This window comes from Natator depressus, chromosome 10 (assembly GCF_965152275.1).
Source record: "Natator depressus isolate rNatDep1 chromosome 10, rNatDep2.hap1, whole genome shotgun sequence".
Taxonomy (NCBI): Eukaryota; Metazoa; Chordata; order Testudines; family Cheloniidae; genus Natator; species Natator depressus.
The window spans coordinates 8,466,263-8,478,634 of record NC_134243.1 but is presented as its reverse complement, the minus strand read 5'-3'; the positions used below and the strand labels follow the sequence as shown (position 1 = coordinate 8,478,634).

Sequence of the window (12,372 nt, the reverse complement as noted above, 5' to 3'; positions counted from 1 at the left end):
GCGCACACAGATCCTAAACCCCGCACACACGGTGAAACACCATGCACACAAAAATTTGCACAGAAGAAATTTTTTGCACACACGGCGTGTCAAAAATTAGAGGGAACATTGGCTGGGAGGATCCCTTCTTGCTCCTTAGTTGAAAAAGCAACAAGTAGGAAAGCGACTCCCAATAAATGTATGGCATTTAAATTGTAATACGCTACTTGGACTTCAAAGGTCTCTCCCAGGACACTGGTTCTGTCTCTCTTCCAAACATGAAACATGATACTCCTCCCTGCCTCCCGCCCCCTCACACTTGCAGATCTTCAGTTCTGACTGGCTGAGATGGGCATCCAGTATATTTTGACCATTTTGCTAGTAGGTTGCTGCTCCTCAAGGACAAATCCACACAAAAAGGTAGTACACACACAAGCTGTACAAGTGGCAACGAGAAGACACAACACAGCAGAAAGGACACTAAGTTTTTTAAGGCAATTCTGGGAAGAAGAATTATAGAGCACATCCACCCAGGCAGCTCATAAGTCTCCCACTGACAAAAGCTACCAGGTCACATACTTAATGGCTGTTTAAATGAACCACCTTTGTATTTCTTAAAGTTCTTGGCTCCCACTGACAGTGGTGGGGTGGAGTGTTTGAACTTAAAATTTGCCCACTTGGAAACTGCACCCAAGGAGAGAGAAGCATGCATAGAATCATGCCCCATAACTGTGGACAGGAACAGACTGCGGAAAATATAATCTGGAAGTACAAGAGGAGACGAGTCCAGACCACCAGCTCCAGAAGGTCTTTTAGAAATGGTCTGTGTCACAGTTCTTGAGGTATCTGCACCTTTAAGCCCTTTGTGTCCTCCTTGAGGGCACCCCACTTAGGTCTCAGGCTTCTAGGGAGTCCCACAACTCTCTAAATTCTCTGGCAATTCTCTGAAATCCTTTCAGCAGGTCTGACTTTAGTTCAGTGCCTGCAGTCCTGTTCTCTCAGTGACAATGACAGGGTTAACCAGGGACCAGCCAGCTTTCATAAAGCAAAGTATTTATTCAGAACAACAGCATTTCAGAGAAGACAAATCTTAAAACAATGAACAACTCCTGTACACACTTCTATCTTACCAAGGGTCACCCATCTACCTTACAGAGACCCTCGCAAGTTTTAAAGGATGCCAGGTCCTTTCGCAGGGCCTGTCCCTCACAGTCCCATGTAAGTTCTTGGATCAGATCTGAGTGGCCGTTCTCTCCCCATCAAACCAGTCTATGCAATGTGAGGCTTCTCCAGACTTATTACCAACCTAGAGATGTGCATTAAATTGCCCCCCTCCTCCAATGATTTTAGTTCCTGTATAAAACTCCTGTAACTTTCCCATGGAGCCAGAATACAAACCCAGCCCATACAAATACATCTAGCATTTATAAAGTTGACATAAGAGTCTCTGAATTTTCCATGTATCTGTAGGATCTGTCAGTCTGCTCTCCTGGCTTTCCCAGTATGTTAGGTGGGCAAAGACCCCTGACAGCATAGGGTCTCTGCTACCAGTCATTCACTTCAATGAGCTCTCAAGTTTATATAAACAAACAATAGGGGCCTTACTAGTAAGTGCTGAGGTATGGTATCCTACATGGAAGCGTATAGTTTGGGCGGCTGTGATTGGTTTGGATGTACGGCTATTCTCAGTACCTCTCCAAGGTGCAAAGGCACAGAAACGTTCTGCTCCGTGCTGTTACATGTTCACAACGGTGTGGCTCTGAACAAACAATACCTCTTCAGACCCCTCTGCGCCCCAGACTCCCATCCTCCTGCCAACTTGCAGTGCACTTGGAGACCCACCTTTCCCCAGGCCAGATGTAGCTCCTGTGATCACCACTACTGCATCCTGGAGGTAGGCTCGCATCCTCATTCGCTGCAGCAGCCTGAAGAGGGCGAAGAGCCCCACGCTTCCGAGAAGCAGCGGGACAATGGCTGTGAAGGTGAGATCCATGAGCTTCCCTTTGTGAATGTTCTTCCTAGAGCAACAAAATGAAAGCAAACAAGCATTTCACAGCTAGAAAAGCTAGGAAGAGCTTGAAATCTGTTGGTGTCCCTTTTCCCCTTTAGGATGTTGACCAGATTAAGAAGCTAAAATACACATACCCACTCTCTGCCCCCTACCCTGGCCCCTTTCCAGCACACAGGACCCAGTTTTCATGCGGACACATTCAGGAAAATGTCAAAATCCTGCACAAAATTGGTAGTATCATGTAAATGCCCATTTTAGATACTTAAATGCCCATTTGAGCATCACACGAGGACATTTGGTTTTGGGCATCTTAAGGTTCCTCGCTACACGGTTAGGCTCGGAAACTCCATTTCCAACAGCCTCTTTTTCTCTCATTGTACATTTCTGTTCACTCTCTTGTGTTTTCTTGTGCACGTAGCAGTTGGACCACATGGTCCTTGGGGCTGGGAAGTGTCTGCACATCTGTGATGCTATAAAAACATCTTAGATTTTCCTATAGCATTTATCACCACAGTCTCGAAATGCTGACTATAACAGACAAGTACCTATGCATTATTCCAGGTAGATATAAACCAGTCCACCTTGTGGGGTGGGAAGGCTCCTGAGCCCAGAAGTCTATGCAGCAGCCCCGCAGCCTGAGCCCCATGAGCCTGAGTTGGCTGGCATGGGCCAGCCACGGGTTTTTCTTTAATGTGTAGGTATACCCACAGAGAACAAGAGGAGGCCATGCTCTAGAGTCTGAGTGCAAAACTGGAAGGCAAGAGCCCTGGCACTGACCCTTGTTTTTGGAACAAGTTATGGCAAGGTAGATGTTCAACTCCCATCTAGGCATCTAAGCTGTTTTCACTGGGAATTGGCCATTTAATTGAGGTGCCTATAAGGGAGCTGAGCTATTCTGAAAATCTGGCCCTTTACCTCTTTGCCTCCGTTTCCCCATATGTACAGTGGGGCTAGAATACCTTTTAACCAGTTTTACAATGACTGTGCTAACCACCCTGTTCGACAGCATATGGACAATTCCCATGTGTTAGCTATAGCAATTCTGCAGAGTCCAAGTTCACACTGATTAGAATTACCTACTGCACCAGACTGTTGTGGGGATCAGTTATCTGGTTTATTGACCACAAAAATAAGCTGCTTTTTAATTTCATTGAGCATCCCCTTGTTTTTGCATTCTGAAAGAGCATAAATGAGTGCCTGACTCACCTTTTCTGTACACCACACTTTTTATTCTCGTCTATCATATCACTTCTTATTCATCTCCTTTCTAAACTGGAATCTGGAAGCCTTTCTGTACCTCTAATAATTTTTGTTGCCTTTTTTCTACTATTTCCACATTTATGAATGGGGAAACTGGACAAGTGACCTAATCTCCACCTCAAGATCACAGTGAACCAGCTGCACGACTTTGATTTTACAACTTCCAGTCTAGTGTTCCAATCGCTGGATAACTCTCCCTCCCACACAGGGCAGAGAGAGAGGAAAATAAAAGAGGAAGAAAGAACTGGTGAAATAGGGGGGATATGAATGATCAGAGATACCTACCTGAATAGGAAGGCTTGCCAGCCACTGAGAGACTCAGAGGATGGAATTGGAATGGAATTCTATAAACAAGAATCCCAGGACAAAGGAAGCCCCAACTCAGTCAGGCTTGAAACCTCAGGACAGAGATCAGGGTTGATCTTAATGTAGAGGTATAAGCATAGGAAAGAATTGCTAAAGTACCTCAGACCTAGATTGCTAAGCTCTGCTCCATTTTCAGGGTCAACTTACACGTAAAAAAAACCCCAATCATTTCTTTGAATTGTAAAACTGAAGACGCTTAATATAGAAGTCATTGAAACAGTAAATATGGCAAAGGAATGCCAAGACGTCATGTTTACATAGGCTTTTGTTTATGCTCACAAACACACTTTAGCCCTTTCTTTGTTGCATTATGTACCAAGTACATCCCATCTGCAGTGCTGGAACACTTCAGCACTTTGGAAAGCATCACTATGGCATAAGAGTTGCAGCAGTGGCCAACGGTGAAACCATTAATCAGACAAGAGGATGAAAAAACATAACATGGATACCAGCAACTATGCCCGTTCCTCACAGTCACATGTCTTGGGGTAAAAAGGCTTTGTAGAAGAAGGTGACTTGTGTATATGTGGCTCCCTATCAGCTGGTGAAAACTCCCAGCAATCTGCTGTTTTCTTCACTTGTGGTTTTTGAGAATCCAATTAAAGCAAAAGGCAGCACCCATAGAAAATGGATAAGAAGTAAAAAACTACAAACCATCTTGTAAACATCCGCGCCCAAGGAACAACCGTCTTGGATTCCATGGTCAACAGAGAAAATACCTTAGTCCACTCTGGGTCTCTTGGTGCTGGAGGACAGTTTGCCCCAAGTAAACACGGCACCAGGTAGCTGTATTCCATTCCGTTCTACAGTCTATTTTTCTATGGGGAGAGCAAAGGTCCTGCATTCAATCAAGATCATCATCAGGGACCAACTCCGCCAGTGGAATTTAAAACCATTAAGGAATTGCCCAGTAGCCCAGGAAATGAATTATGAAAATAAGGACAGAATGCATGGCCTGATGGCTCCACCATTCAGGACATTTTAAGACTGATTCAAGGAGGGAGCTACTCTCCTGGCCATATGGGGTTGGAAACTCCAGGGAGGGTTTTGCTCACTAGTCATAGCTTGAATAGAAAACCCTATCCTACCTTGCTTTCTGGTCTATATATGGAATGGCACGTACTGTAGAGTATCAGAGGGAACCTGGACCCTGCTTGATAGTTCCTAAATGCATAAAAGGGGGGGACAGAAGTAGCTTCTACTAGCTGCCAGTTAGACTAACTTCCTGATAGAAAGGATTTCAGTGGTTCATGAAAGGCAAGAACACCTCTCACCTTGGGCACTACTGCAGCTCCCATTAAAGTCCACAGAATTCCCTTTTAATAGGTGATAGATCTAGCCCTTAGTTTTTGTGTCCAGTCTCCCAGCAATGACCTGCTGTGAGAGTTTAGGTACAGATAGCGTGGAGGCAGACCCAACCTGGGATGGATGGCCACAGAAACCAAGGAATTCAGTACAGGGTGTGCTCTCATTTATTAAGCAGGGTACTATTAGTTTCAGTCATCTTTGCTGACACAACAGGGTCTCAGAATGTGCCCTAACCAGCTTTCTTGAGATTTACTTGGTGGAGGGGGGTTGAAGGAATGAGTAGTTGTGAACTGGGGAAGGAATACAGGCCAGGAATCAACAAGGATTTTATCCACAGCACAAAATTAATACTCAAAAGGTTATGGAAAGAAGGTCAGAAGGCCTAAAACCTGATGAAATTTCAGAGTAACTAAAAGGGATCTCATGAAGAGATACGAGGAGGCAGCCCATATATCAACCCTGCTGGTTAATTTAAGACGTAATGGGCACTCCCCAGACTTCCAGCTTCAAAGTTCAAGATTCCACCATCATCATTCCAAGACTTGGATCCACTACCTTTTCCTGACAGCTAGAAGGAAGGTTTAAGATGACACCAAATTATCTGGAAAAGAGGGGACTCCAAGCTCATAACTGTCGCAAATCACTGATCATATCTCTCACGATCCCCCAAAGCACAGAAGAACATACAGATTGTGGGGGAAGAGAAAGGACCTTGAACAGGACGGCAAATAAAAACTGTAATGAATATAAACAAATACAAATTATTGGGAACTTGTCAAAAAGACTAAATAGTATAAAACAGATCACATCCACACATGCAAATAATTTTTCCCCTCAAAACAAACCAAGCGAAAGGTAATAGAAGCCTGTAGAAGTCAGAAGGAGTGAAAAGGCTTGCCTATCAAGTAGAAGAGATCATGAAAGCAACAGAGACAAGTTAAAGTACCAAGGGGCTCTATGAAAAACCGCAAACCTAAGACAGTTATACAGTGAAGAACTGTCTCTCATAATACCTATTCTCCTGTAACTCCAGCCTCCTAGAATCACGTTGTCCTTTACATGACAAATGGTAGCAACTGTGAGGGTATTTTTAGAAAGCAAAGGGTCTCATTTAAAAAATAAAACAAAAAGAGAGAAGAGCCCCTATGTAGGGGAGTGACTGTGCTGGAAGAAGTGCAGCCCTGTACTGTGAGAGCTACTGTCTTTGGTCTGAAGAAAGTACAATCTCCTACCTTTGAAAAGAGCTTCCTTGCCAGCAGTGGCTCTCTGTGATAGTGTCTCCCTCTGGTCTGGTGACACGGGGCAGACAGATCTAAATTGAGAAGTGGCAGGGGGCCAAGCAGCCACTCTCACTCCAACACTGGCAGGACATTGCCAAGAACAGCCTCTAGCAACAGACCTCAGGAACACTGTCTGTGACCTTGGAGATGTGAGGGTCATTTAGGTCCCGCTGCTTATATAGAGAAGAATGAGGGAAAAAAAACCAAAAATAACCTTTGAAGAGAGAGCAGCTTAATTTTTTAAGCTGGTGCTGGTGGGGCTGAAGAGAACATCTACCAGGAAGAATAATGAATTTTATGTACTTTGCAGGGGCAAGGAAAGACTCATGGACCAGGTGAGATCTCTGCAGAGTGGGAGCAGGTTCCAAATGTAGTTCAACTCTCCAGTGGAGTAGAGACCCTGAAACTAGATCACACTACATTTGAAAAACGAAAACAAACCCCTCCTTTCTCTCCATCCTTGAGATGTCCCAGTATCTTAAGTGCTTGGCCCAGGGCTGTTTATGTTTCATATCAGTTAATCTCTTTATTGAGCCAACCACTTTGGAGAGGAATTTAAATCACACCTAAGACTTTAAAAAACTGCTATAGAAACATCACCTATTAAACTGTTATAATGATCTCATGAAAAGTGAACAGCAATTTTTAGTTGGTAACAAACTCAGAATTTCCATGTGACCACATGAGAGTTCTCTGCAAATGACAGACTGAGGCTCAAAGACTAATTCAGAATTTGATAAGAAAAACATATAGGTGTAACGTGAAGTGATTAAATCTATGTTGTAGCAATGGGGCTTGGCCTCCCCAGCCTGCCCCTTGGTGGGAGAAGCCAGGACACTCACGCCCACCCTGCCGGAAGCAGAGGGGCAGGCCAGGAAGAATAAAAGGCAGGCCCTGCAGTTCAGTTGGGCTGGAGCTGCTGGAGGAGACAGATGACTCCTGCTGAAGACTGAACCCAATGGAAACCTCTACAGCAACGAGGACCCAGAAGAGCTGCCAGAGCTGCGATTAGCAGTGTACCTCGGGGATTGGAGGAGAACTCCAAACAACAGGTATACCATGAGGGGAGCATAGGAAGTAGCCCAGGGACACCAGATGATAGTCCGGTTGTGCTGTTGCCTGAATCCAGGTCAGTGTTTGAGTTGGATCCCCACTGACCATGTGGTGGAAACCTCTACCACTGTTAGGACCCTGGACTGGGACCTGGTGCAGTAGGGTGGGCCTGGGTCCCCCTACGCCCTGCTGCCAACCCCACACCTGGGGTGGCACCCTCCCCACCTTAGGCCAACAGACTAGTGTTTGTCTGCTGTCTGGCAGAGCCAGGATGTCAGACTGTTTGGTGCTGAGGGCCTGAGCCCCTGGACTCTCTGGAGCTTGGCCCTGCCTAGGGGGCAAGGGCCTTAGGGCTGATCTACATTACAGGGTGGGGAGGGGAATCAATCTAAGTTACGCAACTTCAGCTACGTGAATAATGTAGCTGTAGTCGACATACTTAGATCTACTTACCGCGGTGTGTCGACAGGAGACGCTCTCCCGTCGATTCCCCTTGCACTTCTCGTTGGGGTAGAGTACCGGAGTCGATGCTAGAGCGATCAGCAGTCGATTTATCGCGTCTATACTAGACATGATAAATTGACGCCCCCCGTCACTGGATTGATCGCTGCCGGTCAATCCGGCCGGTAGTATAGACAAGCCCTTAGAAACTATTTCCCCAGTAACCCTTGCCTTGCTAGGAACCCGAGAGTGAGGGGGCGTGGGCTCCCTCTGAGACTGACGGGGGGGATGGCCATGCACTCCTACACATGTAAACAATTAAGTTACCTAAAAACAGTAGTTTACACTTACATAACACCATTTGTTCCAAAGGACTCTATGAACTGAAAATAATGTGAACCTTTGTCAGAGACAATCAGCCATCACTAAAACTTCAAAGATGGCACTCAGTGGCCATTCCACAAAATTCACCAACATGACACAGAAATTGAAAACTTCTGTATCCAACTGAAAAGGCAGAGGGAATTTATGGAGAAAGAATGCAATAACCCAAGTTGGAATTTGGCCAGGATGTCATGGTTAACTCTCATCTTAAGTGATCACTCTCCTTACAGTGTGTATGATAACACCCATCTTTTCATGTTCTGTGTATATATAAATCTCCTCGCTGTATTTTCCACTGAATGCATCCAATGAAGTGAGCTGTAGCTCACGAAAGCTTATGCTCAAATAAATTGGTTAGTCTCTAAGGTGCCACAAGTCCTCCTTTTCTTTTTGCGAATACAGACTAACATGGCTGCTACTCTGAAACATGGGGGTAACTCTCTTACTCTTATAAAAAGTGCCATGGATGCTCTAAGAGCCACAAGTGATAAGGATCTTGGGTTTGAATTTTGTTGTACATAGTGGAACACAATAGAAAGCAATAAATCAGTAGTTTGGGGCTTTTTGTTTTTAAATGGACATAGCTGTATTAGTTTTAGTTTGAGGCTTGAGTTTTTGCACCTTTATTTCTACAAGCTGCTCATTTTGTAGACATTACTACAAACCATATCTTAAGTCAAACAAACACCTGTATTTCAATAGGAAATTTCATGGTGTTGTGTATGATTTGACATGTGGTCATTATACAATACAGTGATCTCCTTGTGAGACAGGAAAAAAAATGAATGTTTTCAGCACTTGACATGACTGCCAGACTGGGAGTTTAGGACAGATCATTCTCAATCTCAGCAATTTTTTTTAAGCCCCCTTCACTTGATCATTCAACTTTATTTCTAAATCCCCCTTTCTAAGCCCTCTGCTGAGGTGCTTGGAGTACTGCACGAGCTAAAACACCGACAAATACAGAAAAAAAAGATTCAAAAGCCAAGAAGAATATCTTGCTAAAAATTATTCTGTCAGACCAAACACCATCTGAAACATTTTGGGGAAATTAACCTATCTCCAATTTCACCCTCCTCCCCTGTTTTCTTTAAGTTATAATTAGTGAGTGTAACAGCAGTGAAAGGTACTAGCTTGAGAGCCCTGCACTTATCTTTATTCACAGACTCAGGGCTAGTCTGCACTGGCAGCGCTTTAACGTGGCTTGTGTAGTTGCAACACAGCGCTGGGAGAGAGGCTTCCAGCACTCTAAAAAGACCACCTCCCCGAGGGGCGTCGCTCCCAGCGCTGGTGCACTGTGTGCGCTGGCACTTTACAGTGCTGAAACTTTCTGTGCTCAGGGGAGTGTTTTTTCACACCCCTGAGCGAGAAAGTTGCAGTGCTGTAAAGTGCCAATGTAGACAAGCCCTAAGATACAGTATGCACAGCAGTGAGGCAATTTCCTTCCCTCCTCACACACTGTCTTACCAGTCTTCCTGACCTCTACGGACTACATCTATGGGTAGTTCAAGTTTGTACAACTCATTCTGTTCATAGCCTCTTTGCTGACACTACCAACAAAGGTGCCAACTGTGATTTTTCTAATGTTGACAGGTATCCACTAGGACCTACACAAAGACCAGGCCTACACTAGAAAAGGTTTTCCAGTATAGCTTTACTGGTAAACCATACTACTGTAGACACAGCTTTCACTGTCAAAAGAGTGCTTTTCCTGCAAAGCTTAGTTTATTCCCCAAATTAAATAAACTATATCAGCAAAAGCATTTTTGTGTTGGCATAACTGCTTTTACACTAAGAATTTTGCCAGCATACAATGTCAAAAAACCCCAAATGCAAATAGCCACCCCCTGAAACTAATATTTCTATACTGGCAAAAGTTTCTCATGTAGACCTGATTGAGATGCAGCTCTATTTCATATAGACCATTGAACAGCCATCAGATAGCAATGACTCTGGGTCACTACTACTGTCTTGGGATGGATTTGAATGTGTAACCTAGAGGTCAAAATGTTCCTTATCCCATTACCCAAGACTATAAATTATTAACAGCTGTCTGTTCATAGTAATTTGACTTTGTACCCTCCTGTAGCTAAAGAACTTGTTACCACACACAAATTCTTCATATCATAGATTGCAGTTACATCTCAGAATTACAGGTTTCAGAGTACCAGCCGTGTTAGTTTGTATCCACAAAAAGAACAGGAGTACTTGTGGCACCTTAGAGACTAACAAATTTATTAGAGCATAAGCTTTCAATACCTTACTATATGTTCCATTCTATGCATCCGATGAAGTGGGCTGTAGCCCACAAAAGCTTATGCTCTAATAAATTTGTTTATCTCAGAATTAAGTTTTTCAAATTTTACACTTAGTTACAGAACTAGCCCCCTTAACTGACATAACTAAATTTAACTCAGCAAAGAAAAGCCAACAAAACTGGAGAGATCCTCCTCCATTCTCCAGTGGTGCCTCTGCAACACACTAGTCTTCATGCCCAGTCTCCCTTTCAGGTTCCAGACAACAGACTTTACCAGTCCCTTAGCCTACTTTTCTTTATGTCCCTTTTCTCTCATCTCTCTGTACCATGATAATCTGACAGGAGAAGTTGTTCTACATCAGCTCTGCTAATGTCAAGCAGACCAGGGTTCCTCACGGGAGAGACACATGATGTTTGCCAGACTAAGAAGCTGCTTTTGCAGCACAGCTGCAGGCGCCTCTCATTTCTGGGGCTACTTTCCCTGGAATGTCTCCGTTCCCTGCCCCTTCTGGCGACCTCTCAGTTCCTATGACCAACAAGTGTGCAGGAAAGAGAAGTAACACCCAGGCATTACACCCGAAGGGCTTGGCTGCAGAGAGAAGCTACTGCAAAAAAAAAAAAAAAAAACCAAGCAAACAAATACACAGAAACTCGGGTTTGACTGTAAAGAACCATCTACTCCACAGTAGCGACTCCAGGCTGTTCCCCAGGGCGGACAAGCCCCAAGTTGCAAGGAGGACCACAGCTGGTAGCTCCCTGGAGAAGATCGCGTCTCCCTCTGCCCAACGCCCTAGGGGTGGCCAGGCTGCAGCTGCAGCGTCGTGAACCTCGGCAGGGGCCTTTTACGAGCCCCCCCCCCCGCGAGATGGGGCTGTTGGAGGGACACAGGCGCCTACAGGTAACGGGAACCAGCACATCAGCAAGGACCCCGCCCCGCTGCTCGTCCCAACTCCCCGCCTTGCACCAGGAGTCTCAGCCGGGCTCGCTCCGCCCCAGAGGCCGCGGGGCTGGGCGCCCCGCCGGACCAGCAGCTCTCCAGAGCCAGGCCCCCACGCGGGTCCGGGCCGCCTCGCCCCAGGCTGCGCCGCTTCGCTCCGTAGCCTTGAGGAAGCCCGGTCCCCACACGGAGCGCTACCTGGCCGCGAGACCGGGGCCAGGCCCGCGGCCCCCACCTTGCCTTGCGGGGGCGGGACCCCTCACCCGCCACTTCCTACCCTACCTGGCGATCCCGGTCACCATGGCCACACCAGGAAGTGGCCGGCATTCGCCGGCCGACCAATGAACGCGCTCCCCACCCCCTCGCGTCACCAGGAACGAGGCGGTTCCTTCGCTGGGGGTGAGGCGGATGTTGCCTGCTTCGGCCCGGAGCGGATGATTGAAGGAACGGACCAGCGGGTCCCACCGCACTTACTGTCCGGCCGGGAAACATAGGCTCTTTCATGGGGTTCCGCTAGGCAGAGAAAGACCACCCCGCCCGCATGCGGGAAAAGCCGGGCCCCTTGCCTCGCTGGGGTCCCAAAGCTCGGCGGCTGCCCGTACATGACCTAGCCCAGGGCGGGGCCTGTGTCAGTGCTACAAGGCGGGAGGCTTGAAAATCTCCGGGAAACGTGTTCTGGGATTTCCAGGGCAGCGCCTGGTAGCTCTGGGGGTTCCCTCCCAGCGCTGTGCGCTGCAGCCTCCGCCGAGCCCGCCCGGCCTGCGGTTCCTTCTCCTCCTGCTGCTGCCCCTCTGCGGCAGGGCGGAGCGGGCAGCTAGGGGCCCCGGGGCCCTCCCGGCACGAAAAGCGAGAGAGCCAGCAATGGAGCCAAGGCTCCAGAAAGAGTAGTGGCGCCTCCCCTAATGGAGGGAGGGAAATAATGGGGCACGTGGGGAGAGAGAAGGGGGAGAAAGACAGCCGTGACTTCAGAGGAGGAGTAGGCCTTGGGTCTGCCCCCTCACCCTAAATCACACTCAGACGAAAGGGTAGCAGGGCACCAGCCTGGCTCGCCCAGCCCCAAAAGGCTAGCCCAGGTAGGGGAAGTCAGTAGCTATTG

The 12,372-nt window shown here is 46.8% G+C and overlaps 1 protein-coding gene across 5 annotated transcripts in view; it reads right to left on the bottom strand.

Moving 5' to 3' along the window:
• Nucleotides 1-12,372, bottom strand: part of DHRS7B (dehydrogenase/reductase 7B) — a 34,672-nt gene that overhangs the window by 13,447 nt on the left and 8,853 nt on the right. For 2 of the 5 annotated variants that reach the window (XM_074965128.1, XM_074965124.1), the window contains exon 2: nt 1,822-1,997. In XM_074965128.1, the coding sequence (XP_074821229.1) occupies nt 1,822-1,997 (176 nt within the window). Of the gene's footprint in view, nt 1-1,821; nt 1,998-6,156; nt 6,205-7,710; nt 7,935-11,558; nt 11,690-12,372 lie in introns of those variants that run through there. The other 3 variants (XM_074965125.1, XM_074965127.1, XM_074965126.1) reach the window with 3 other exon arrangements.